The sequence below is a fragment of the Myxine glutinosa genome, chromosome 12 (assembly GCF_964187855.1).
Source record: "Myxine glutinosa chromosome 12, kmMyxGlut1.1, whole genome shotgun sequence".
Taxonomy (NCBI): Eukaryota; Metazoa; Chordata; class Myxini; order Myxiniformes; family Myxinidae; genus Myxine; species Myxine glutinosa.
In genome coordinates, this window is record NC_136272.1 from 16,522,262 (window position 1) to 16,550,169 (window position 27,908).

General features: G+C 45.0%; 1 protein-coding gene across 1 annotated transcript; it reads left to right on the plus strand.

The window, feature by feature from the left end:
- On the plus strand, positions 1–27,896 carry LOC137438169 (interleukin-17 receptor A). Its single transcript, XM_078766516.1, has 13 exons — positions 1–395; positions 620–689; positions 829–1,032; positions 1,280–1,301; positions 9,512–9,646; positions 10,062–10,171; positions 11,686–11,812; positions 11,916–11,963; positions 14,055–14,197; positions 16,283–16,360; positions 16,502–16,577; positions 24,453–24,560; positions 26,454–27,896. The coding sequence occupies exons 3-13, from the start codon at positions 910–912 to the stop codon at positions 27,548–27,550; spliced, it is 2,067 nt and encodes a 688-aa protein (XP_078622642.1). The 5' UTR covers positions 1–395; positions 620–689; positions 829–909; the 3' UTR covers positions 27,551–27,896.
- Positions 27,897–27,908: the final 12 nt, after the last annotated feature.

The window sequence follows — 27,908 nt, forward strand, 5'->3', positions numbered from 1 at the left end:
GTGCACTATAAACAACAGAGGGCACCACGGACAGCTTGATGGACTGGAGGGAGGAACACGAGACAACATACACAAGAAGTGAGTTTCAGGACGAGAGAATGAATGAATGGAGGTGTGAACGAATGAAGGTGTGAAGGAATGGAGGTGTGAATGTTTAGGAATGAGCATTCCTAAAAGCATGACCAGGTGTGTTCAGTTCCCAAGCAGGTAGCGCTTGCCAAGCCAACCGTTCCTTATCAGTTATCACCTGTGTGGAATGGAGCGCTTGATTGAGTGCTTAAGCCACTTGGAGAGCGTTAGCTGAACACACCAAAGGTGTGGGATTCTTTAAAAATACGCGTGGCCCAGCCCAGGGGAGTTGTGGAAGGACGGAAGGAGGAGCAGGACGGCTGGAGGTGAAGTGAATATAAAACTTGACATTTTGCTTAACGTTTAATTAGACGTTTCAATCAATCTTCTTGTTATCTTCCAACAAATACACATTTTACAACACAAACACCTGCACATCCATCCTTTACATTTAATACACCTGGACACTTCCAAGGTTGTGTTCACCTGGCCGCACCTTCCTTTTCACAAGTTAATTCGCTTTTTGCGATCAGGACATTTTTTTTTACAGTTGTGACGTCAGGACCCTGTCGATCGGAGGTGTTGTTGAATAACAAGGTGTGAGAGCGTCACACCTTCAGGTATGCAACACAAGTGGGTGATGCCATTGGTGGGCTATGGCATGTCATTAACCTGGCCGGTTTGACTGGTTTGAATAAAACTTTTCTTACAAGGCTTGTTGTTGGGCCTTCAGTATTCTCCCATTATTTTTCCCTCCAGAGGCATTGCCTTCGTGATAAGAGCGGTTACCAGTGATGGCAGGAACACCTGTTTGACCTGCCCGTGTCCGGTGAGACAACAATGGATGGATTACTCATCCTGGTGTTTTCCTTTCTATTCCTGGCTTTGTTACCTTTTACGAGGCCTCGACGTTCCTCATTTGGAATTGACGTTGTTGGGAATTCCTCAATTTGCTCTTTCCAGGTAAGTAAGTGTCCAATTCCTGATCCCACGTGTTCTTGTTTTGAACAACTTCCATGTCCGCCATTTTGTTTTTTCCCGATGAAGCCGTTGTAACGTACAGTTCTGTCGTTCATGCCAATCGGGACCTCTTTTGGGTGGTGGTTCATGGTCCTGGTACTCCACCTTTCTGTCCCATGTTGTCGTCATCGATAGCACATGGTTAATATTTATATAATTCCACTTTTACCCCCATTTCCCTTTCTTGCAGAACGTGGCCTGCACTCTTCAAAGTAAGTATTTTACAAAACTGTACAATTGTTGAAAAGTTTGGACCCGATACCTACTTAATATATGTACGCACCAGGATGGGTGATGCGTGGGGAGGTTAAAGTTCGGAAATGAAAATTGAGCTGAAGGAAGAAGAAAGGAGGTTCGGAAGGTGAGATGTGGAAAAAGAAGGGAAAGGAATTTTGGGATGAGCAATGATTAAACAGATTAAATAAATCCGTCAATGTAACGACTTCATTTGATTAGAGGGATGGAGGGAGGAACGATGATGAGAAAAGTAGGGCAGGTATATCACCAAGGTGTTAAAATAAAAAAAATAAAAAATTTCTTTTTTTGGGGTGTGGGTGGAGGCAGTTTAGAGTGAAAAATACACACCAACCACACACTACCAACCTATCCCTTGCCGAGGCCTTCCCACATACAACACACTCAACACAGATGCACACGAACACCCATCCATACTCTAGCTATCGACAACACCTGGCAATATTCCTGTACCCCTCTATCTCCAATGCTTCCAGGTACCCATCTAATTCCAATGTGAACCCCTATTTACTGATTCTGCTACTATACCTTTCTAGGGAGACCATTCAATGCTTTGACTACTCTCTGAGTGAAAGACCCTTGTCCCACAACCATCTTAATGAAACGGAAAACCAAATACTACATTGGAGTCATCAGAAGGAACCCGAATAAGTAAAGAGCAAAGATGGAGACATCAGGAGGAACCCGAATAAGTAAAGAGCAGAGATGGAGACATCAGGAGGAACCCGAATAAGTAAAGAGCAAAGATGGAGTCATCAGGAGGAACCCGAATAAGTAAAGAGCAAAGATGGAGTCATAAGGAGGAACCCGAATAAGTAAAGAGCAAAGATAGAGACATCAGGAGGAACCCGAATAAGTAAAGAGCAAAGATGGAGTCATCAGGAGGAACCCGAATAAGTAAAGAGCAAAGATGGAGAAATCAGGAGGAACCCGAATAAGTAAAGAGCAAAGATGGAGTGATCAGGAGGAACCAGAATAAGTAAAGAGCAAAGATGGAGTGATCAGGAGGAACCCGAATAAGTAAAGAGCAAAGATTGAGTCATCAGGAGGAACCCGAATAAGTAAAGAGCAAAGATGGAGTCATCATGAGGAACCCGAATAAGTAAAGAGCAAAGATGGAGTCATCATGAGGAACCCGAATAAGTAAAGAGCAAAGATGGAGTCATCATGAGGAACCCGAATAAGTAAAGAGCAAAGATGGAGTCATCATGAGGAACCCGAATAAGTAAAGAGCAAAGATGGAGACATCAGGAGGAACTCGAATAAGTAAAGAGCAAAGATGGAGTCATCATGAGGAACCTGGATAGGATTCGGGTTTCAGCCGCTACTCCTCAACCCTTAAACCCATCCATGCGCAGCCAAGTGAACCTTCCAGAAAAATCTCTGCAAGAATTCACTTCTCATTGGACAGATAGACAAAGAAAGAGAGAAATAAAGAACAAGCAATAATTAGAATGAACAAGCATTCTGAGTATTGTGCTGCAATACAGGTCCCCTACCAAAGTTCAAAGTGCCATAACTTTGTCAAAAATGATTGAATATGCAAATTTATGCACGGTTGATGCTGGTTTTCAAACTTGATCTGAGGTATGCTGAGACACATGTGTGTCACGCCTCGCCTCGTTGATAAGCCCACAAGGTCGCTCCGTGGAGCGGCCTGCACGTATTGCACTACGTGTGAATTATATAATTACCAACTTACGGTGTGAGGTACTAGCGATTCAAGAGATATCCATTTTTTTTTTTTTCGTTTAATTAACGATATCTGCCAAACCACGTGCCCTATCGCAAATTCCAAAAGGACATTTTAGTAGACTGATATGCTGAACAGATCTGTTAAGTATCCCCTCGATTGGATCAAAAATGAGGGAGGAGCTCAGTTTTAAAGGTTCATGCTTAACAACGTCATAACTCTGAAACCATGTGACGCATGATGTCATGTCATGCATGATGACTTTTTTGTTCGTCATGGGTATGCGATTCTGCCTGCAAAGTTTGGCCTCGATCTGTTCAGCCGTTTCAGAGAAAAAGGGGTTTTCGTGTTTTCACGAAAACCAATATGGCGGCCGAACCACGTGACCTGTGACGTCATAATTACCATTGAAATATTCTACAGACCGAGTCTCCCATACGGTGAAAACTTGATCTCAATCGGTCCAATTATTGCAGAGAAAATCTTTTTTAAAGGAAATTAAAACTCAAAATGGCACTGAGTTAAGGATCATCAGAATTATCAGAATTACCAAAGTTCAAAGTGCCATAACTTTGTCAAAAATGATCGAAACGTCGTGAAGTTCGAACTCGATCTGTAACTTATCATAAGGAAACCATGTGCCAAGTTTGAAATCATTAGCATTAAGAGTTTAGAAAAAAAAGTCCGGAAAACTGTTCTTTGCGTGACGGACTGACGGACTGACGGACGGAGGGACGGAGTGCAAACCTATGTGTACACCGGTAGGGGACTAATAACGAGAAATGTGAAAAAGTATTTTAAAATGTGAAAGGAACAAATATCCCGAACTCCTCGCCCTAGCTCCTTCCCTTCACACTGCTCTTATTACTGTCAGGCCATGGCCCCATGTCCTAACACTGTCTATTTTGCTGAATAATTCTTCTGCACTTATTAGTCCCCTACCGGTGTACACCGGAGGGGACTATAGGTTTGCACTCCGTCTGTCAGTCCGTCAGTCCGTCAGTCCGTCACGCAAAAAACAGTTTTCCGGACTTTTTTTCTAAACGCTTAATGCTAATTATTTCAAACTTGGTAAATGGTTTCCTTATGATAAGTTACAGATCAAGTTCGAACTTCACGACGTTTCGATCATTTTTAACAAAGTTATGGCACTTTGAACTTTGGGAATTCTGATAATTCTGATGATCCTTAACTCAGTGCCATTTTAAGTTTTAATTTCCTTTAAAAACCTATTTCTCTGCAATAATAGGACCAACAACAACAGGCATTTTAAAAGGCCATTTTCCCTGCTAGAGCGGGGGTTAGCCTTGCGGTCCCCATGACAATCTTCTCCATTTTGCCCTATTTTCTGCATCCCTCCTTGTTAACCCCCTTGCCCGCATTTCTTCTTCCACCATCTTTAGCCAAGTCTTTCTCGGTCTTCCCCGTCCTCTACTTCCTTCTACATTAATTTCCATCACTCTTCTCAACCAGTCACTTTCATCCTTCCTCAACACGTGACCAAACCATCTCAACCTGTTCCTCTTCACAGCATCAATCACAGGCTCTATTCCCATCATCTTTCGCAATTCATCATTTGTCTTCCTCTCTCTCAACGATACTCCGCACATCCGTCGAACCATTCGCATTTCCACCCTTTCCAGCCTTCGTTGCTGCTCTACGTTCATTACCCATGTCTCGCTCCCATAAATCATAACACTTCTCACACATGCAGCACACACCTTTCCCTTCAGCTTCAACGACACTCCCCTCCTCATCAGCACGCCACTCAGTTCCCGAAACTTCTTCCATGCACATCTCACTCGATCAACCGTTGCCGAGTCTGATCCACCTTCTCCATTCAGCATATCTCCAAGGTAACAAAATGTTTTCACACCTTCCACCTTCACGCCGTCTCCAAGATCCAACTCAACATTTCCTCCATCTGCAGCTCCCTCTGTGCACACCTTGCACTTGAATGTAGCTGCCACACTGAATAATGACCCTCTCAGACCACTACATTTTTGATGAACCCACTCAGCGCACATTGTACATTGAATGGAGTTCATTCCGACACCCTTCCTGCACACAGCACATGGCCACTTCCCAGTTATTTCCACCTCACCACATGCTTTACCACTTGCCATCACCTTCGTCTTTCCGATATTCACCTTCAGACCTTATGTCTGCATACATTCCTTCCACTTGTTCATCTTCTCCTTCAGTCCATGCATACTTTCTGCAATCAACACCAGATCATCTGCATACAACAACTCCCACGGTAAACCCTCCTTTACGTTCTGAGCCAGCACCTCCATCACAGCTACAAATAGTAGTGGACTTAGTACGGACCCCTGATGCACTCCCACCTTCACCTCAAACTCACCACTGTTCCCGTCCTTCGTCCTTACAGCTGTGCACGCTCTTTTGTACATTGCCATCACTACTCTGATCAACCATTCCTCCACTCCTAACTTCCTCAATGCCCATGTCAATACTTTGCGTGGAACCCTATCGAATGCTTTCTCCAGATCAACAAACACAAGAAACAACTTCCTCCTCTTCTCCACGTACTTCTTCTGCAATAATAGGACCGATTTAGATAAAATTTTCACCATATGATGGACTCGGTCTGTAGAATATTTTAATGGTAATTATGACGTCATGCGTCACATGGTTTCAGAGTTATGACGTTTTAAAGCATGAACCTTTAAAACTGAGCTCCTCCCTCATTTTTGATCCAATCAATGGGAAACTTCACAGATCTGTTCAGGATATCAATCTACTAAAATGTCCTTTTGGAATTTGCGTTAGGGCACGTGGTTTGGCAGATATCGTTAATTAAACGAAAATATTTTAAAAAATGGATATCTCTTGTTTATTCTCGAGTTCTCCTCAAGCGGCACCGCGCGCCCTCAGCCTCGTCTCGCGAACGTCAACAGCGCGACACAGCGCGCGCTTTCGGGAGGGGCGGAGCCAAGCCTAGCAACATATATATACACATCGATCATTGATCGTGAACCAGAAAATATAAAAAAATTACTGATGGTTTCAGAGTTATGACGTTTTTAAGCATGAACCTTTAAAACCGAGCCCCTCCCTCATTTTTGATCCAATCGAGGGGAAACTTCACAAATCTGTTCAGCATGTCAGTCTACTAACATGTCCTTTTGGAATTTGCGATAGGGCACGTGGTTTGGCAGATATCGTTAATTAAACGAAAATATTTTAAAAATGGATATCTCTTGAATCGCTAGTACCTCAGACCGTGAATTGGTAATAATCTATCTATAATTCCAGTAATCTCTGTGTGTATGTGTGTGTGTCTGTGTGTCTGTGTGTTTGTCTGTGACCGCTGTTTCTCGACAACCACGGGTCCGATATACTTGAAACTTGCCAGGTATATTGCTGGGGACCTGAGGATGTGCCTTTTCAAGGTTTCATATTAATCGGAGAAGTAGTTACCGAGCTATGGCGATTTAGCCGTTCGCCGTTCGCTTTGGCTTTGCGAATGGACCAAACCATTTCATGTAAATAGAGGGGGGGGGGGGGGGTTCTACCGTACTCGCAAGCCGTTCGCTTTGGCTTTGCGAATGGACCAAACCATTTCATGTAAATAGAGGGGGGGGGGGTTCTGTGGTCGTTACTGCCACGTGGTTTCAAAGTTTTTTTTTGTTGTTGTTGTTTGCACGCATGTTTTTTTGCACCCACGTACGGGCACGCCCTAGTCTATCTATAATTCCAGTAATCTCTGTGTGTGTGTGTGTCTGTGTGTCTGTGTGTTTGTCTGTGACCGCTGTTTCTCGACAACCACGGGTCCGATATACTTGAAACTTGCCAGGTATATTGCTGGGGACCCGAGGATGTGCCTTTTCAAGGTTTCATATTAATCGGAGAAGTAGTTACCGAGCTATGGCGATTTCTTTACCAAACTCCGCAAGCCGTTCGCTTTGGACCAAACCATTTCATGTAAATAGAGGGGGGGGGGGGGGGGGGATTGTCACCGTACTCGCAAGCCGTTCGCTTTGGCTTTGCGAATGGACCAAACCATTTCATGTAAATAGAGGGGGGGGGGATTGTCACCGTACTCGCAAGCCGTTCGCTTTGGCTTTGCGAATGGACCAAACCATTTCATGTAAATAGAGGGGGGGGATATAATTTTAGATATATATATATAGTACGGGCATGCCCTAGTTTATATAATTCACACAGTGCATGCAATACGTGCAGGCCGCTGCACAGAGCGACCTTGCGGGCTTATCAACGAGGCGAGGCGTGACACACGTGTCTCAACATACCTCAGATCAAGTTTGAAAACCAGCATCAACCATGCATAAATTTGCATATTCGATCATTTTTGACAAAGTTATGGCACTTTGAACTTTGGTAGGGGATATGTATTACAGCGCAATACTCAGAATGCTTGTTTTATCTATACCCTTCATTATCTTAAACATCTCTGCCCTTGCTACACACCCAATACCGCCTACCCTCGCTACACCCCCACCACTGCCTGCCCTCGCTAACCCCTCTCCACTGCCTGCACTCACTACAACCTCTGCACTGCCTGCCCTCGCTACACCCCCACTACCGCCTACCCTCGCTACACCCCCACCACTGCTTTCACTCTCTACTCCCTCTCCACTGCCTACCCTCGCTACTCCCTCTCCATTGTCTGCACTCGCTACCCCTCTCCACTTCCTGCACTCATTACCACCTCTCCACTGCCTGCCCTCGCTACACCCCCACTACCGCCTACCCTCGCTACACCCCCACCACTGCTTGCACTCTCTACTCCCTCTCCACTGTCTGCATTTGCTACCCCCTCTCCATTCCCTGCACTTGCTACCCCCTCTCCATTGCCTGCACTCGCTACCCCCTCTCCACTGCCTGCACTCGCTACCCCCTCTCCACTGCCTGCACTCGCTACCCCCTCTCCACTGCCTGCACTTGCTACCCCCTCTCCACTGCCTGCACTCACTACCCCCTCTCCACTGCCTGCACTTGCTGCTCGCTCTCAACTGCCTGCATTCACTTCTCCTCACCACTGCCCCACTGCCTGCACTCACTTCCGCCTCTCCACTGCCTGAACTTGCTACCTCCTCTCCACTGCCTGCACCGCTACCCCCTCTCCATTGCCTGCACTCACTACCCCATCTCCACTGCCTGCACCCGCTACCCCCTCTCCACTGCCTGCACTCGCTACCCCCTATCCACTGCCTGCACTCGCTACCCCCTCTCCACTGCCTGCACTCGCTACCCCCTCTCCACCGCCTGCACTTGCTACCCCCTCTCCACTGCCTGCACTCGCTACCCCCTCTCCACTGCCTGCACTTTCGGCTCGCTCTCAACTGCCTGCATTCACTTCTCCTCACCACTGCCCCACTGCCTGCACTCACTTCCCCCTCTCCACTGCCTTCACTTGCTACCTCCTCTCCACTGCCTGCACGCGCTACCCCCTCTCCACTGCCTGCACTTGCTGCTCGCTCTCAACTGCCTGCACTTTCTGCTCGCTCTCCACTGCCTGCACTTGCTGCTCACTCTCAACTGCCTGCACTTGCTGCTCACTCTCAACTGCCTGCACTTGCTACCTCCTCTCAACTGCCTGCACTTGCTACCCCCTCTCCACTGCCTGCACTCGATACCCCCCTCTCCACTGCCTGAACTTGCTACCCCCCTCTCCATTGCCTGCACTTGCTGCTCGCTCTCAACTGCCTGCATTCACTACTCCTCACCACTGCCCCCACTGCCTGCACTCACTTCCCCCTCTCCACTGCCTGCACTTGCTACCTCCTCTCCACTGCCTGCACTCGCTACCCACTCTCCACTGCCTGCACTCGCTACCCCCCTCTCCACTGCCTGCACTTGCTGCTCACTCTCAACTGCCTGCACTTTCTGCTCGCTCTCCACTGCCTGCACTTGCTGCTCGCTCTCAACTGCCTGCACTTGCTGCTCGCTCTCAACTGCCTGCATTCACTTCGCCTCACCAGTGCCCCACTGCCTGCACTCACTTCCCCCTCTCCACTGCCCGCACTTGCTACCCCCTCTCCACTGCCTGCACTTGCTACCTCCTCTCCACTGCCTGCACTCGCTACCCCCCTCTCCACTGCCTGCACTTGCTACCTCTTCTCCACTGCCTGCACTCACTACCCCCTCTCCACTGCCTGCACTTGCTGCTCCCTCTCAACTGCCTGCATTCACTTCCCCTCACCACTGCCCCACTGTCTCCCTCTCTGTCCCTCTCTGTTCGTCTCTGTCCCTCTCTCTTTCTCTCTTTCTCTCTATGTCTCTGTCTCTGTCACCCTCACTCACTCCCTCTCCCTCTCCCTTTCTCTCTCTCTCTCTCTCTCTCTCTCTCTCTCTCTCTCTCTCTCTCTCTCTCTCTCTCTCTCTCTTCTCTCTCTCTCTATCCACCGCTGTGAATGATCTGTGTTGGCAGGAGATATTTGTACCCGTTCATATGAATAAGTGCCTGTTATGTTTACATCCACACAGGGCCAGAGCAGAACTGGTCCACGGAATGGACTCCCAGCAGGCCGAGTGCCCCAGAGATCTGGGCGGCCCTGAAAGTAAATCACCACGGAGACAGCATTCCGGTCCTCAACATCAGCTGGTCCATTGCAAATGACGGTAACACTGGAGGCACGGCTACATATGGGTACAAGCGTGTTCAACATACGACAGGCCGTGGGAGCACAAAACTTATTGTTCTAACCCAGGGGGCAGTTTATCCAGCAAACAGTGAGGTTTATCAAGAGGGGTCCACTACAAGTTTTATTGAGAAAAGGTTTAAATGGTGTTGTCGCCAAACGCTCCAATAAATGTCTGATTGAGGTATGAGAATTAGAAACACCATAATCGACCACTAAAAGGTTGTCATGTTGCTACATTATATGTCCCAAGGCCTGGCTTTATCACACATGACTAACTGTATGTCACATGCTACAAATTGAATGACAGACAAGTGGTTTTGCAACAATGCCCAATCTGAAATTGTGCGAACTTCAGAAGAGTTGAATGAGCTGTTGTTTGTCCTTTTGCACAGCAAGCTTGGTGGTGCTACGAGCCACAGAACTTTGTGTAACGGACATTTCTGCCAACGATACCGTCTGCGTATGGTTTCTGTACTCAGGGAGGAGTGCTCTGCTTGGAAGGGTAGGTTCCTCGTCAGTTATTCTTGATATTGCAGGTACTGAAATGGATGTGCCCTTATTGAATGCAAACAGTTGGCAATGAGATTGATGTAAGAAGATTAATAATTGAAGAGGTGTGGTTATGAGTCGATGAGGTGTAATGGTGTTACGTATTGTTATGTTTGTGGGGGGTAGGGATACCTTAGTCCAGGTAGAGTGTATAGATTAGTGTGCTCCGACTGTCGTGAAGAAGAAGAAACCTCGATGTATCATAAGTAGGAAATTTGTGTAGACTGGATGTCGGGTAGGCTTGTATTTTCGTCCCCATCAGAGGGGTGGGGCTTGTTAATTAATGAGGGATTATGGGTAATTGATTCCATGTTTGTAATTGCCTCTGTAATTTATTCCTCTGTTCCTTATGACACCGCACTAGACACCTAACCAGAAATCGGCCATTAAACACGCTAAGTAAAAAACCAACCGGAAACCAGCAATGAAGCATTACCGTGGATAACACCGACTTGGTGAGCACACAGGACAGGCAGGGCCATGAGCCACGCCCCGAAGAGCAGTGATTGGTCGGGATTTGATTGGCACAGAGGACTGGTAAGAAGGGACTAGGGGATTGGTGAAGCAAGTACGGATGACATCAGAGCCGCGCGTACAAAATTAGTTGAAGCGGCGGACATCTTCCCTTCTCGCTTCTTCTGATTCTGGATCCCAATGTGAACGGTCGCATTTTTGGCTCTCTCAGCATCGACATCCTATTGGTTCTGCTCGTTCTGGATCCCATAGCGAAAAGTCGCTATTGCTCTTGCGCAAGGAAAATTCATCGCGGACGGTCGTGTTCCGACATCTTGATAGTGGTCGTGAGGAGGCGGAACTGCGGACCGAGAACTGCGGTTTCCCGAGCAAGAACGACGAGTGGACAGGCACTGCCTGCTCGTTCGCTTCGCGCTCTCGGCGAGGCCAGGGGTGAGCAGATGCGCAGTGAGGCCTAGTTCGCGCCAACGAATGTGTGTTTCCCACCAAGGCCTCAGACGATCTTTGACGATTCCTGACGAGATACACCAGCCGATTGGAGATAAGTGCAACAAATCACACCTATTTATTTTCCAGTTATTTTGTCCTTTGTCTGTATTCGAGTCTGTGCGGGAGCACTCCATTTAGGAATCATAGTTTTATTTTATTGTGCTTTCCTTGTTACCGGTATTTCTTTCATTAAACCTGTTTATTTTTGTACATTTTACTTTCGTGTTGTTTGAGTTAATTTATCCAGCTGTGAAGACTGCCGGTGGGATCCGTGAAGGTAAGCGCTTTTCGGTCTCTCCCCCTCCACGCGTGTTCTCTGCTATATTTTGACTGAACGCCTCTGAGTGTTAAGCTCGTTTGGTCATCTGTGGCACCCTGCGGTGTTCACTACAGGGTACAGGGTAGTCACACAACAGTATGTATCTTAAAGCTTAGCTAAACTAACAGAACGTGCCAACTCACCCATGTTGATTTTTGTTGTTGTTGTTTTATCCAAACTTTTAGGCCATCTTCAGCTTTGACGGGTTTGTGGTGGAACCTGGTCGGGACTACTCCGTGAACCTTCACAACCTGCCCGAACCTCAGCCTCGAGATCCTGATCTCTGGCAGCGCAGACACGTCTCCTTGCCAGGTGCGATACCATGTACATTCACATTTTCTTGTATGTGCCAGATATCCAAGCCAACACACTCGGATGTAACTGCACTCAAGCAATGTTATTTCCTGTTTTGCAGGTTGCAAAGAACCCTTCTTTAAGTTCACTTCGTTTTGCACAAAAAGAGGTGAGAGAAAAAAGAGGTTTACGTCCCAATTTGTAATCTGTCCGCCAGCAACCCCAAATTACCCAACTACCAAGCACTCCCTTTTTCCAGATGATACTCTCGCTCAATACCCCTCCCCCCCCCCCCCCCACCCCCCGCCCTCCACTCTCCCTCACCTCTTTTGGTTTGTTAGTTGTCGGTTAATTTATTCCTTTCCTGTTTCATTCCTGCCTTCCCCTTCCTTTTCTTTCTGTTTCATTCAGCCAGTGTGCAGCTTGCTCTGCACCCCCATGTGTCCCCCTTGATCTCTCGCACTTGTCGGTTGTTGTTGTTGTTTCCCCCTTTACCTTTTGTTCCCTTCCATTCTGCTCTAGCTCTTCCATGAGCCCCAACCCCATGTACATAAAAGTGTTGTATTTTGGAATTTAAAAGGTCAAAGCTTGAACATTGGCCTCGAGATCCTGATCTCTGGCTGCTAATTACAAGTCACTCACATTAAATTTTGGAGAAGCATTTCAAACTTCCCAGAGTACTGCACACACGCTCCCTGGACCTCGACACAGCGACTCCTGCCGGAGGTGGACATACACGGTATTGAGATTGGTACTTCCACGTTGGATGTGAAGACATTCGCGACAATGCACCATTACCTGAATAGGTCACAATGAAATGGACATGTAATCATTCAGCATTTATCTGCCAGGGGTTTGCACCTCACCTGTGTCCCATGATGTCAAAATATATAAACAACATCAACAACAATCATGTGTTCCATTATATATTGTCGTGCGGCCGCCTTTGATTAAAATCAGATGGTCACGGAAGCCGATTGCGAAGGCCTTAGCTCTCGAGGCGAAAACTCAATGGCGGACTCCAAAAACAAAAAGCTACACAAAAGTGCGCGGGATGGAGGGGGCGTCGCAAGAGCCCTGCAGTCTTACCTGTTAAATAAACCACATGGAAACTGCATTCAGATATATATATAGAAAAATAATACAAGGGTTTATTCACAAGGATGGTGGGACAGGAAAAGCACGCGCCGGTAATAAATGTCCTAATCGGGACGTCCCCACACGACAGATTTGGGATACGAGACAAGGGAATGAATTACGAAAAGAAACGTTCGTTATGTTTGGTGTATGTGGTGTGCGGTCTTATCTGTCCGTCGTCTTGTCCCCACGCGGCTCCAAGCTCTGGCGCGGAGAAACCCTTGCCTGCTCGCTCGCTCACTAGGCCCTGATGCGACTCGCTCCGCTGCACACCACGAGGTCCCGCCCACTCAGCACCAACACTCGCTCCTTGCACCAACAGCACCGTGAAGGGCCGAGCACCGCTCCACGCACCATGAAGAACGGGATCTCCAACACGAGCACGAACTCAGAACGAAGAGCGAAGCAAAACGGGCAAAAATGGAGAGAGGGCCAGAAGAGAAAGAGAGAGACGTGCAGCGAAAGAGACCAGCGAAGAACCCAAGAGCTCTCAAAATGTCGTGCAGCGCCCTTTTATCACTTTGCGTCCACTCTCCTCCAATGTTCCCTTTTGCTGGCGCCCTCTCATTGGCCGAGTGCCTCCCACCTGGTATTGCTCACCCCCCTCCCTGCCCAGTCAACAGTCCTCCCGGGCGTGGCTCTCAGCCCTGCCACGAGGCTGGCTGCTAGGCTCACTGGTGGTGTAGCTGGCTGCGGCCCATGCGGCGGTGCCCCGATCTGGCTTCCTGTCTGTCCATCAAAGTCATTGTAAGGGAAGGGAACCCTTACATTGTAAGGGAATTAATGTGTGCACTAAGGACCTATCTAAGTGTTTATATGTGCATGCATTGCCATAAGGGACAAAGGTTTGGCGACAGGGACGACGACGAACAAAGGAATCTTATCCATAATACCTGGACTATTTAGCATGCCCTGCTCCCTCATAGCAGGGACATCAATACAGCTTATCCCGACAAACCGGACTACACATAGAACTTATTACAGGGTAGATTCCCTATCGCGCCAGTCGAAGCATGTTACCTATACAGATCTACCTGGCTCTAGATTTTCCTTTACCCCCCAGACATAACAATATGTATGGTACATATATGATTTACTCAAGCGTATGCCTTTTATGTTGCAGGCAGCACGTGGGAGCCGAACCTCACTTTGGCTGTTGTCCATGATGCTCTGGTCATCACATTCAGGCCCAGTTCGCTTTCCCACAATTACACCGTCAGCCTTCAAAATTGCATGGAAAACCAAAGCAGAGAAGTTGTCAGCATGGTATGACACAAAAACACACTCTAACTCAAACAAATATATTCCAACAAAGTGTTTTGTTGCCTGCAAGTCTTTTCATCTTCCTGCAATATAGTAGGGGAACCAGAGTGAGCTGTCGTGCAAAATAAGGGATGGAGGTGGGGATGGATGCTATACTTTGTTTAAAAGCATTTTTGGTAGATATATTAATTCCTCATATGTTCTATGTTGTGTGCTCAGCGAAAGCTCTTGCAAACTCAAATTATGGCCCAAACTTTGAACTTTTGCACGCAACAATTTTGGCCAAAAAAATTAGGGGTAGCAGAAATACATTTGGGATATACATATGGTTAGTGGTCACCTTTCAAGAAAACATATATATTAGGTATCAGCAGAAAAGTTTGCACAAACTACAAATTGTTATTTTGATTACATTATTGTTGACATCACTAGAGGTCATAAGGCCACCAATTTATGGTGACAATCAATGTATATCATCAATAGATTGCCCCATTTCAGACAAACCAATAAAGTTTGAATATCAGAAATACTCTTTATATTAGAAGACCTATCGACAAAGTTTTTTATATCAATAAAGTTTCAAAAGGTACATAGTTTTTATGCAACCACTTTCAACAGAAAGGGAAATTTTGGAAAAATGACCAAAATTGGGAAATTCCTAGAAACCCAGATAGCCATCATTTTTTTTTCATTTTATGGTGTAACAGCATAGATTCTAGCTTTATCCAGATTCATGATTTATTAAACTAGTACACCCGCTCACTACGGGAGCGGCAGGAAGGGTCATTGCTCTTTGGGGTATATAGATTACAGTCGATCTATGGTCGGGTCTCAAGAACATTGGGTGTGTGCTCTCAAGAACATTTACTACGAAAAACGCCACTTTAGCGGCAGGAAGGGTCATGTTATTAACCCAGCCGTTGTGGGGTATATAGAGTACAGTAGATCTTAGCTGTTATGCAAGTAAAACTTACCTCACGGATGTCGGGATTCCTCCAAATTTCTTCATTTAGTGTTACAAACAGCATTAGCGACTGTTAAAAAAGCAAATCATACGTGTTTGTGGTTTAGAATTTTTTTTACCTCTGGTAGAGGCCGTTGGGCCATTGCTCCCACAAAAACGCCATGATAAGCCATTTATAAACATTGAGCCGACTTTTTTTCAAGGAGGAAAAACCCCTTGGGGAGGTGGGATATTATTGGTATTAATATTGTTTTGTAATAACATTAATATTATGCTATTATCGTCAGTTTTGTTGTTGGAAGCGGCCTTGGTAAAACGCCACGATAAGGCTAACTTAACATGCATAATACACCTCAACACGCAACCCCATTGACGGCAATGACAGATAAAACCCGCTCTGGGGAGAAAACCCCCTTGGGGAGGGGGGCAAATGAATGCGCTTCAACCTTCAGTGTGTAACCCTTCATCATCCTGTTTTGGTTGTGAGTTTGGTTGAGATTGGATAAGTAACGACTGATTGCATCGCGGTTAAAAATTCATCAGTCAGACAGACAGCCAGACAGACACCAAATTGCGTATTTTAGTATGATAATTTTAAATCAGATATTAACACTGAACTAGAATTTGGTCATAAAATTATTTTGATATCATCGATGACGTCACCAAAGCTCAAAATGTCATCGATCTTAAAGAGAAGTGAATATCTAGGTACATCTTCAATAATATCACTGAAATATTCCTGAAGAAAGTAAATTAATGAACAAAGGGACTCTAACCCTTGCTACCCCTCCTCCCACAACCCCCCATTCTCCCACAGCCCCCAAGACCACCGCAAAGACAAAAACACCCCTATACATTAATTGGGGTCATGCTGATTCTATGTAGCAAGTCTGGTTTGTAATCGGCCAGAACTGGAGGAGTAGCACAACAAACAAACAAACAAACACACACACACATGCTAAAATTAAATGACGTTTAATGCAGAATCACGCGAGAGATTCTGTCATTTGTGCGGCGGAGAGACGGACAGATTGACAAGCGTATTATGATATGATGCCAAAGTTTTGGTCCAATAGCTAAAGTGTTTTTGTTTTTTTTAATGAATGTACTTGTCAATCTTCCAGCAGGAAACACTGGCCATGATAACGGTGAGATTTTCGTATCCGCAGCAAGCTGTGCCTTGTAACACGAACATTGTTACGGTGAGTTCTGACTATTATCAAACTTTCATGAAAACTGTCCTTATATCAAGTAAAAATATATAATTCACCTTTTCACACCTCAGATGAAAAACACGTTTGACTCAACCATAACCAGGACTGACAATGTGCAATGTCTCGCAGTTGAGGCCGAAATTTCCAGCCTGCCATCCAGATTGTCTTCAAAGGATCAAAACTCTGGAAGTGCCACCCACATCCGGTACGCATATGTCTGATGATGTCAGTGGAAGGTTTGGACAATAAATCATGTGAAGTGCAATATGTAATAAATGTTAATTTACACGAATTAAATTTTTCTTTTTCACTTGTTAAAATCGTCGTAGCCTGGTGTTGGCTTAGCGGTTAGGGTGCCGGCTTGGGATCCTGGGATCCTGGGTTTGAATCCCGGTCGATCGCTGAATTAACGACAGGGGGGTTGACTCAGCCTGTCATCCGTCCGAGGTCGGCAAATTGAGTACCAGCTCACTGGTTATTCCCTGTGTGTCACAAGAGGCGACTAACAGGGTTGGTGGCAGGAAGGGCATCCGGCTGTAAAACATTGCTTCAAAAAGGGGACCAAGGTGCCCGAAAAGGGCCAACCCCTGCTCTGTGGGGAAAAATGGCCTCCAACGGTGGTTCGTTCACTTGTTAAAATCTTCTGGGCTGGAATATGTCATGCAGGATGTTACAAGGTTGATGTGGACTTTTCATTCTAGGAAAAAAAAAAAAAAAAACTACAAAACAGTTGAAACTTCAAGGTTTCCTTCGGGAAAAAAAAGTACAAAACAGTTGATGAAACTTCAAGGTTTCTCTAGGTATTCCCCTGCTATACACATGCACTAGGGTGTGGTCGCACCTTGAGGACACCTGAGCATAAATCATTGAGATGAGTACGCAGTCGTTTTGGGATGCATGATTTGAGGTCTTCATTATTTGTGAACTTAATACCACTCAGATGTTCTTTGATTGGTCCTAAGAGATGGAACTCTGCATTATAGAGTAATAATGTTCTCATCAAATGGTTACATTTTCCAATCTCCACTTGTAGTATCGGTCGCATCACACGGTAATTGCAATTTCTTTTCCTTCAAGAAAACGTCCTTGAATCCCACAATAAATTACTTGGTAATGTCTCCCATCCATGGTGATCGTCTTTGACTCTGATTTGGAATAGACGCAGGTCTCATCACATGCCAGGATCTTCTTCAATAAAATATCCTACTCACCCCCTAGGAAAGAGATGTAAAATACAGTAAAGACGTTGAAAATGGAATGTGCTGCTTCCTTGCTTGACGGTCAGTAATTGAGAATGATAGGGCACACACAACCAACCAAAGGTTGGCAACCACTGTGCAGGCTTTGAAGGACCTAATGGCCTCCTCCTGTGTTGAAGTTTTTTGTTTTTTGGGGGGGGGTTTTGTATACAAGGTCGAGGCTCGTGCAAGAGTTAACATTAATGACAAAAAAGAACGGGCACATAAGACGAAATAAAGGGAGCGGGAGACAACATGGGGAGAGAGGGGGAAGCACACAAGTACAACATTTGAGAGCAGGGACAACGGGAGATCTGTGGGAGGTAGAGGGCTTTAGGGGAGGAGGCATGGGAACGGGGGGGGGGGGGTGGGGGTGGGAGAGGTAAAAAAAAAACAAAAAAAACATGGACACTGCTAGGACTTCCAGGAAAGAAGTCGGTATTTCAGAAAAGTGCATCTGGGGTGAATTAACAGGGATAGAAAAGATCAAGGTTTTGGATGGGGGAAGATTTAAAGAGATGGTGGTGAACAGCTGTTTTCAAGATCTGTAGGGAGGAATGGGATTGAAGAGAGTGAGGGAGTTTGTTCCAGAGGCGGGAGAAAAGAGGAATGAAGGAGTGAAGGTGAGAGGGTTCCTCGTAAGAGAGCTCATCTTACTATAATTCACCAAATGTCCGTCCGTCCATTCGAAGGTACCGCAAAAACGGCTCAACCAATCGCAACGATATTTTTGGTGGGTATTCCTGGGACCCCTGGAAGTAAAATAGGCTATATTGTTTTTCCCATTTTTTCCCCCAGTTTTCCAATTTTCCAGTTTTTCCAAACACGATGGAATAATATTTACCGATATGAACAGTGATGTGGCTTTTGTTGAAATTCTACAAAGACTGTTTATTCTACGTACCAGGAGAGAGTAGATCGACTCCTAACGAACTCTTCCTATATAAACGTGCGGCTCCGAAGTAACACGGCAGCGTGTGCAAAGCGACTGAGAAACAGGTGTAGCGGCCGCTTCCGTGTTACAGATTCGGCGCACACTCTTCACACATAAACGTGCGACTGAGAAAGACGTGTAGTGGCCGCTTCCGTTTTGCAGAATTCAATCTTTTTTCAAAATGGGCGCCATGTACTGTTTAGATTTTGATGATTTGCGTGTGATATGATTTAACGGATGTTTATATGAATCGTTTAAAATTTTAAAAAGCCTTCAATTTCTGATATTTTGCCTTTTCATTTGGGCTTCCCAATTGAAGCCCCACCCGTAGGGCGGGTACCGTTGCTCATATTATATTTAATATATCTGTTCAACAGCACATGTTGAACCGTTCTCAAGACCGAACTCTCTTATCTGTCTCCCTCTTCCAAATCCTGGTGGCGTCTGGTCAAATCTGTTTCTGGTGTTTGTTCCCCCTCCATCCCCTCCCTTACCTCAAATGGCTACACAGCTGACTCCGCACGTGAAAAAGCTGAATGCCTCAACTCTGTGTTTGCCTCTAAATCTTGTGTCCCAAACCCATCCCTCTCTGTACCCACCATACCCAGTCGTACCCAGCTGCTCCTGGACTCCGTGTCCTTTCCTCCTGACAAGGTGGAAAAGTTTCTGTCAACCCTCGACTCTGATTCTGCAACTGGACCTGACGGCATCAGCCCACGGGTCCTAAAATCCTGTTCTTCTGCTCTTTCACTCCCTCTCTCTGTTCTCTTCACCCTCTCTTTTGCTCAAGGTCAACTGCCATCTGCTTGGAAATCAGCCAACATCACCGCTTTGCACAAAAAAGGTGCAAAAACAGATCCTAGCAACTACAGACCAATCAGCCTTTTCCCAATTATCAGCAAAGTCATGGAATCCATCATTGCTTCGGATATGAAATCTTTCCTCTTCTCCAATGGCTTGATCACTGATCATCAATTTGGTTTCAGACCAGGTCACTCTACTCTGGACATGCTGCTTCTGCTGTCTCAACAATGGATGGAAGTCCTCAATGCCAAACAGCAAATTAGAGCTGTCTCCCTCGACATATCACGTGCCTTCGATACGGTCTGGCACCCCGCTCTGCTCACCAAACTCTCCTCCTTTGGTATCCATGGAAATCTCCACGCATGGCTGGCGGACTTCCTCTCTAGTCGTAGTCAACGTGTGGCCCTGAATGGGTTTCTCTCATCTCCTCTTCCTGTTCAGGCTGGAGTTCCCCAAGGCAGTGTTCTGGGCCCTGTGCTTTTTCTGGTCTTCATCAATGATCTCTCTGACTCTCTTGAAAATCCTCTCTATCTCTTTGCTGATGACTCCACTCTCTGCCGCTCCATTCTTCATCCCTCAGATCGGCAGTCTGCAGCCTCCCCACTCTCTGCAGACCTGGACAAAATCACAGACTGGGCAAATAGTCAGGTTCACTATGTTTTTTCGTTCAAAATCATGGTAGATTAGCAAACCTATACATTTTTGGAAACGTTATTACATGGAAAATCTGAAAATATATGTTTACATTTGCCAATTCCGACCAATTCGATTCGACCAATTCGACCAATTCGACCAATCGACCAATTCCATTCGACCAATTCGACCATTCGACCAATCGCTTCGATCGACCATTCGACCATTCGACCAATTCGATCGATTTGATTCGATTCGATTCATCGAATTCGATTCGATCGACCATTCGACCAATTCGATTTGCCAATCAATTTGACCGACCTTTGCTTGTGTGGAACGGACTGTGAAAACGATGCGGAATATATTGTCGGATACGACACACAGGACAGTGATGACGAACTCTAAATGGCATATTCTGTAATCGTGTATGTTTGATGCCATTGACTGCCTGTGTATATTTTGTCATTGACTGCCTGTGTAGATGTGAAGTTATACTGACTGCATGTGTATATATGATTTTGCTGACTGCCTGTGTATGTTTGGTGATATGAATTATTGTGACACATTTTGATGTTATTAACTGCCTGTACAAAATGATAACATGTATTTGATTATGCAACTTATCGCGAATATAAAGACAGTATTTTGCAATTCAAAACCTTTGATTCGTGTCTTACCATTCCCCATAGCACTAATTTGATACTTTCATTGGATTCCTTGTCCCTGAAAATATAGGTTTAGTATATTTCTAAAAGTTTTTGGGGTAATTAGAGGCAGAAATAGAACAAAATATGTATTTTACAGTGGCCATTTTGAAAATCCAAAATGGCCGCCATACAGGTATCTCTCCAAATCTAAACATTGATCTTTAGTTTCCTTATGCTATAACCTTTCCAAAAATGTATAGGTTTGCTAATCTACCATGATTTTGAACGAAATATAATTTATCGATAGAGTGAACCTGACTAAAACAAGTGGAACATGTCTTTCAATCCTGACAAATCTCACACTCTTACGATGTCTCTCCGAAAAGACCGACTGGACAACCCTCCCATCTACTTTCTGAATAATCCTCTCCAAGAAATTCTGTCACTCAAGCTTTTGGGTCTCACTATCTGCCATGATCTTTCCTGGGAAAACCACATTTCCAAGCTGGCCTCCAAAGCCAGTCGCCGACTGGGCATCCTCCGTCGTGCTCAGTCCTTCCTTGGCACACCTGAGCTCCTCACCACATACAAGGCTTTCATCCGCAGCTCAATGGAGTACTGCTCTCCCCTCTGGGCTGGTGCTCCTGCCTCACACCTAGCTCGTCTTCACGCTGTTGAAACCAACTCCCGCGATGACGCTATCTCCGAGGGCCTTTCACTTAATCACCGCAGGCAGGTTGGTGGTCTTTCCGTCTTCTACCGACTCCTCTCCGGCCTTGCTCCCCCAGCTCTCTCTGGGCTCTGTCCCCCAAATATTCCTGCAGGTCGCACAAGATCTGCCTGCAACCCTCTTATGGTTAAACTGCCAAAATCAAGACTCTCTGCTCACCTTCACTCCTTCATTCCTCTTTTCTCCCGCCTCTGGAACAAACTCCCTCACTCTCTTCAATCCCACTCCTCCATCCAGGTCTTTAAAACGGCTGCTCACCACCATCTCTTATCTTCCCCAATCCAAAACCTTGATCTTTTCTACCCCCGCTAATTTCACCCCAAATCCACTTTTTTGAGGTGACTTTTGTCTTCTTTCCTGGAAGTCCTTGGTGTCCTTGCGTTTTATACTTATCCTGCCTCCCCCCATGCCCTCTGCCTCACACACATCTCCCGATGTCCCTGCTCTCAAATGTTGTGTTTGTGTGCTTCCTCCCCTTCTCTCCCCATCTTGTCGACCGCTCCCCTTTTTATATACTTTGTTTGTTTGTTTGTTTGATTTGTTTGTTTGATAAATGTTAGCTCTTTCACGAGCCTCGACTCTGTATACAAAAAAAACACATTAAAAAAAACAGCACATGTGACAACATCTTGTAAAGATGGGTGACATCTTGGCTTTTCCCACAATGCTTTGACAATGCAGTGTTTATATCACTTCCTGTGTCACTCGCACAGGGTAGACCATCGCACACAATTTCAACTTTGATCTAGTATTTATGCCTTTACATTACTAGATACAACCGCTTCATACGGGATCGTGGCCTGGGTGGAGGGTGGGCTCTTCTGTGTGTGTATGTGCGCAGTTTAGTTCCGTTTGTATTAAATCCTTTTCTCCTTAACTTAGCTTATGATGCGTTAGACCCGGCCATGTTATTATCCACATTATTGTTAGGCTTCCATTGAGGTTCCCACTGGAAGCCTATTGTTCTTTTAAGGATTATTATTATTCTCACACATTTTGTGGAGACAATTCCAAGAAATCCGTTATAGCTATCTCTTCGAAACTTTATCTCATTATGTATACCAATGTAACTTAGTGCATCATTAATCTTGTTTTTGCAATTTTGACTTGCATTGGCTAACATTGCCTATGACGTCATAAACGTTAAACATCTTCTGCAGAACCGCTGAACGGATCAATGCTAATTTTTACATATGTGATCACACTGATCACCAAGCCATGGGGATAAACGTTTGTGGAAAAAAACGTCACCGGTCACGTGATTTGGCGGCCATCTTGGATTTAAGGAAAACCTTTAAACATCTTTTTCTCCAGAACTGCTCAACAGATCAATACGAAATTTCATATGTATGATCAATTCCCCATGCGGAAAAACGTTTCTGAATTATGACATCATCAATCATATGGTATGGTGGCCATCTTGGATTTAAGGAAAAAGTATTTTAAAATCCATATCTCCAGAACCACTTGACCGATCCAAACCAAAATTTATAGATATGATCGACTACCGATGAGGAAAATAGATTTAAATGACGATGTCATCAGCTACGTGGTACGGTGGCCATTTTGCCTGGAAGCCTTTCATCACTGATCGCAGTTCTAGTTACCATTATTATTAATACTGTATTATGATTTTGTAATAACATTAATATTATTATTATGCCACTGTCATTGTATGCAATTTACTGATTAGTTTGTGATTTTAATAATTTTTACTTCTGATAGGTGTGCAGACCAATCTCTCTTAGCCTATACACCACCCATATGTAGGGACACGTATGCATCCAATTTTCTCCAGATTTCCCTCAGGTGAGTATTTAGCAATGTTAACATCTTGGGGTTATGTGTAAAAATAAGTCACAATTGGGCCATAATAGCGTCGGAGGATAGAATTTTGGATTTTCTTTTCTTTTGTATAATCGTTCTATCGTGCCTATAAGTCTTTGTAGCTCGGTGAACGGTAATACCAAATGATGCCCAATCCCATTCATTAGTGGGTGTACAAAAAGTGATCTCGACCCCACAAAAATAGGGGGAAAAAAAAAAAGCTTTACATAGTACAAACCAAATTTATATTTAAACCAAATTTAAAAAACGAATTTTGTAAAAATAAAAAATAAAGTTTATACAAAGAAGTATAAACAATCCATATCCAGTCCACATATAATCTGATGGCTCGTAAAATCAGACGGGCAATGCGATAAAGCACTTTTATGAGCTAAATAGTGTTGTGGGAATGATATTTAGGGGTTACTAAAACTGTTTAGTAGTAAAATAGTTATGTCTAAGCATTTGTTTAGATAAGTGTGACATACTATTTGTGCAATAGCTATGCGTTGCATATGTCCAGGAACTTGCTCGGCGCTGTGGACTTAGCTGGCGGTTGCGGTCGTTTTGACACGACCCACGCATAACTCAAATCGAGTAACCAGAACAGGCCGCAGTTGTTGCAACATAATTGCGACCTACCTAGAGGTCGAGCTAGTTGATGCAGCTCCGGTCCGTTAATCTGTGGGGGGGGGGGGGGGGGGGGGGATGAAATAAGCATAGAATGCCTCAAGAACATCAGGTTTCCTCCAAGTATTTTTCAGTGTTGTGTTAAACAACTGTAGCGACTGTTTGAAACGAACGTTGGATGGAAATGACTGAATAGTTTGCGGTTATAATAAGTTTTACTTCTGGTAGGTATGCTCCACGAAATGTCACAACAAGCCATATTTGCATCTTCACACGACATTTGACCAAAATGGAAACTCCCCTGGGGAAGGTGGGCAAATGAAGTCGCTACAACCTCCTTCGTATGACCCTTAGTCCTCCTGGCATGTTTGGTTGAGATTGGATAAATAATGATTGAATGCGTCGTGGTCAAACGGACAGACAGATGCCAAATTGTGTACTATATTTATGGTGAGTATGATGAATTAAGGAAATGCTTCTAAAAGTGAATAATATTTGTAATGTGGAAGCTACAAATTTATCTCGATCGCAAATGAACATCTTAAAGTCTATACAGGTGTCTGATTGTTTTGCAAAGAGGTGCTCTTGCGTTTTTCAAAATTTATCAAATCAGTTAATGAAACTCTTTTTCTTTCAGCTGAGCCACTGGTGGTGCTTGGGCCTCAGGTGATTGTTATCATTCCAGCAATCCTTGGAATCATCACAACCTTATGCGTGATCACAGCTGCAGCGGGTGTGGCACGAGGCAAGCTGAGGGAGTGTTTCAATTGGGGAAAAGACGTAGTTGCAAAATTTGAATACATGGTTGAGAAAGGGAGGGAATGTATGTAATCTCATTTCTTTAGTGTGAAAGCTCATGAAGGATCTTGTATGCAATATTACCTGCGCAGGACACTGACACCTGTTTACCTTCACTAAAATTGCATGAAGAAATATATATATATATATATATATATATATATATATATATATATATATATATATATATATATATATATATTGTTACGTGTGTGGGGATAAGTAACTAATGTAACTAAGTAGGGAACCCGTTAGGCCGAATGTCCGTGTAAGCGTTTGTGTGTCTCCATACAAGGGGTGGAGCTATGCTAATTAGGTAGAGCTGAAGAATAATCCCCAGTGTGTAATTGTCCTTGTGATTTTTCCCTTTGTTCTTATAACACTCACTCTGCCAGCCATGCAATCGGCATATAATTACAACCACCATAATCGCTGACAACCACCATAATCGATGGGCGTCAAGAATGGTCGTGAGGTCACGCCCTGAATGAGGATTGATTGAGGAGCGATGGGGTGATTGAATCACGCTTGGTGTTTGGAGCGAGCATGACATCAGAGGGAACCTTCGATGAGGGAGGAAGAAAAAGCAAACGTCCCGCCATTTTCGCTCTCTCGTGTGCTGGCTGCATAGTGGACGGTCGCATATTGCTCTCCCTCTGGCAGTTGCATTTTCCTGGCTTGTGTGTGCTCGGGTGCGCTCATGAAAGACAAGGCTGGGCAAGAGCGGTTCGGGATAGCGTTGGTATCGTGAGGGAAGCTTTGCGGAGCTTGGTGGAGCGTGGAACCACCGGAGGAGGATGACGGGTTCCCACCGCTTCACGGCTCAGTGTGCCATGTGGCGATTCACACCATCTTGTGCGCTCCCTCGCGGAGACTCAGGGACTATCCGCGCTTGTCCTCGTTGGAGCAGGCTGAGTATCGGCCACCTCACCACACCATTCTCTTTTATTTTATTTCTCCATGCGTCTGTATGTGAGTCCATGGGGAGGGTCCCTCATTTAGGAATTTTAGTTTACCGTGCATTTATTTTTTATTGCCTGCATTATATTCATTAAACCCATTAATTATTGCATTTCTTTTTCGTGCCTGTCTTGTACGTTTATTTGTTCATGGGTTCGGATAAACCCCTGTTGCGTCCATCCGTGCAGGTAAGAAACTCTGTATCCCTCCCCTGCGTGTGCCAAAGAGATAACACCGCCATATTTTGGGGTATACGCCTCGGAGTTAAAGCTCGTTTTGGCCATCTGTCACCACGAGGTCTTCACTACAGGGTAGATGTGACAATATGTATGTGATTTAATTTTCTTATTTTATTTCTATTATTATTTATTTAATTATTTTACTTTATTACCCAATATATTGTTTTATTTACCCAAACCTTGTGCTGGCAGGATAGGCCAGAAGTATGCACACTTGTTTCTGAATTGTTGAGCCAGCGTTTAAATCTAGGCCTAGCTCCAAACTGCCACCCTGGTGTGTCATAGGCAGATTGATTCAATGATTCATCAATGCGTGTGCCGTCCCTCGGATGGCAGTAAAACTAGGCATTACGTTTGCCAGTTTTAGTTGGTGGACGTTGAAGATCCCTCGGTGACCTTTGCAGAGAGTAGGCGAGCTGTCGGCACCATGGACAAAATACAAATTCCTGCTTTCTTACTCAGTCGAATACAGGCCGGCCAGCCTGTTTGTGAGAGACTCGGGCCAAAAACGTTCCCAGGCCAACACCATGAGGTGGCAATAATTGTGGCCGCTAAAGATTCATTATCATCAATATCTCATTTAATTTGAGTGTTTTTCCTCTAACTGTTTTATCCTTTTAACAAAATCGTTTCTTTTTCAGGGCACTGCAGAAAACCGTTGAAATCGCCACATTCTTTTGATGAGAACGAGGGGTCTGAAAGCGACACAATAAGTGTATGCGCTAGTCCAAGGATGGTGTTTCTACTATATTCCAATGACCACCCACTATACGTCACGCTCGTGCTTCGCTTTGCTGCTTTCTTGCGCCGCAAATGTGGAGTTGAAGTAATCCTGGACCTATGGTGTGTCCAGGAGATTGGGAGAGTAAGTGCCGCTGTTTGGACAGCTACTCACCTCGCAGAAGTGAAAAGGAATAAGGGTTTGGTGTTGGTGTTGTGTTCACGTGGAGCAGTGGCCAAATGGCAAGCGCTGTGTGGTTCCGTCCCTCCTCTACAATTGCTCGAAGATCTCCATTCACCCATCGGCGACCTGTTCACGCCAGCAATGGCCTTCATTTCCGGTGAAATTCTACGGCCAGGAGCAATGGCTCGGTACGCCATGGCTTATTTCGAGGACGTAAGCTCTGCTGCAGACATTCCTGACATTTTTCAGACCGCACTCATCTACCAACTCATGAAGCATTTTGAAGAGTTGTTTTTCAGGCTGCAAGATCGAGAGAAATACGCTCCAGGAATTGTTTTGCATGCGGAAGGAATTTCTTTCAATGACTATCGTAACGAACCATGCGGGATGGACTTGTATAAGGCCGCTATGGCCTTGCGGTCCTGGCAGGAGGAAAACCCACGCTGGTTTGAGGATCAAAATGAACAGTTGCATTGCAATCTGGACCGTATACGATGTCCCTTTGATGACGGTCGTAATGCAATGCAGAATCAACTTTCGTACTTTAAACCGGAACCAGTTTCTCATTACGCAAACCAATTGCTTGCTTCAACTGAATTACAGTTTGTTGGCAACGATTTACAGACCGAAGATTCTGGCATTGAGGATTCGGTTCCATTTGTTCGACAAAATCCACTATTGCAGACGATTAGAAGCTTCAGAGAAAACGCTTTCGAGGACCCCATCGGAAATCAATATACTGAGCAAGACTTGCAACAAATAAAATTGCTCTATCCCCCTGTGGAACAATGTTTGCAGGCAATTACTGAGAATGAAGCGGTCCCTGCGGTTTAGTTGATGATTTGGCCTGGTTGCCCTCGGCCCCTAGCACATATGGCGGTACACAAAGTCGAGAGGGTAGACCACATTCTTGAAAGTCTTATATGCTAGCTCTGAAAAATTACATTGAACTGTGATGTCCATTTCCCAGGCCTGCCAACACATTTAATTAACAGAAATTGAGACGAATTTAACTACCAGACACTTTATATTAAAGACTGGCTATAAACACACCATTGATGAGGATTTATTGTCTGTTTTTGTACATTTTCAAATGCTGTATAATAAAGGCAGCAAGATGCAGGGTGTTCCAAAATTACCTGGACAACATTGCCTGTTAATATATTTAGTACCACAAATGATACAATGATGC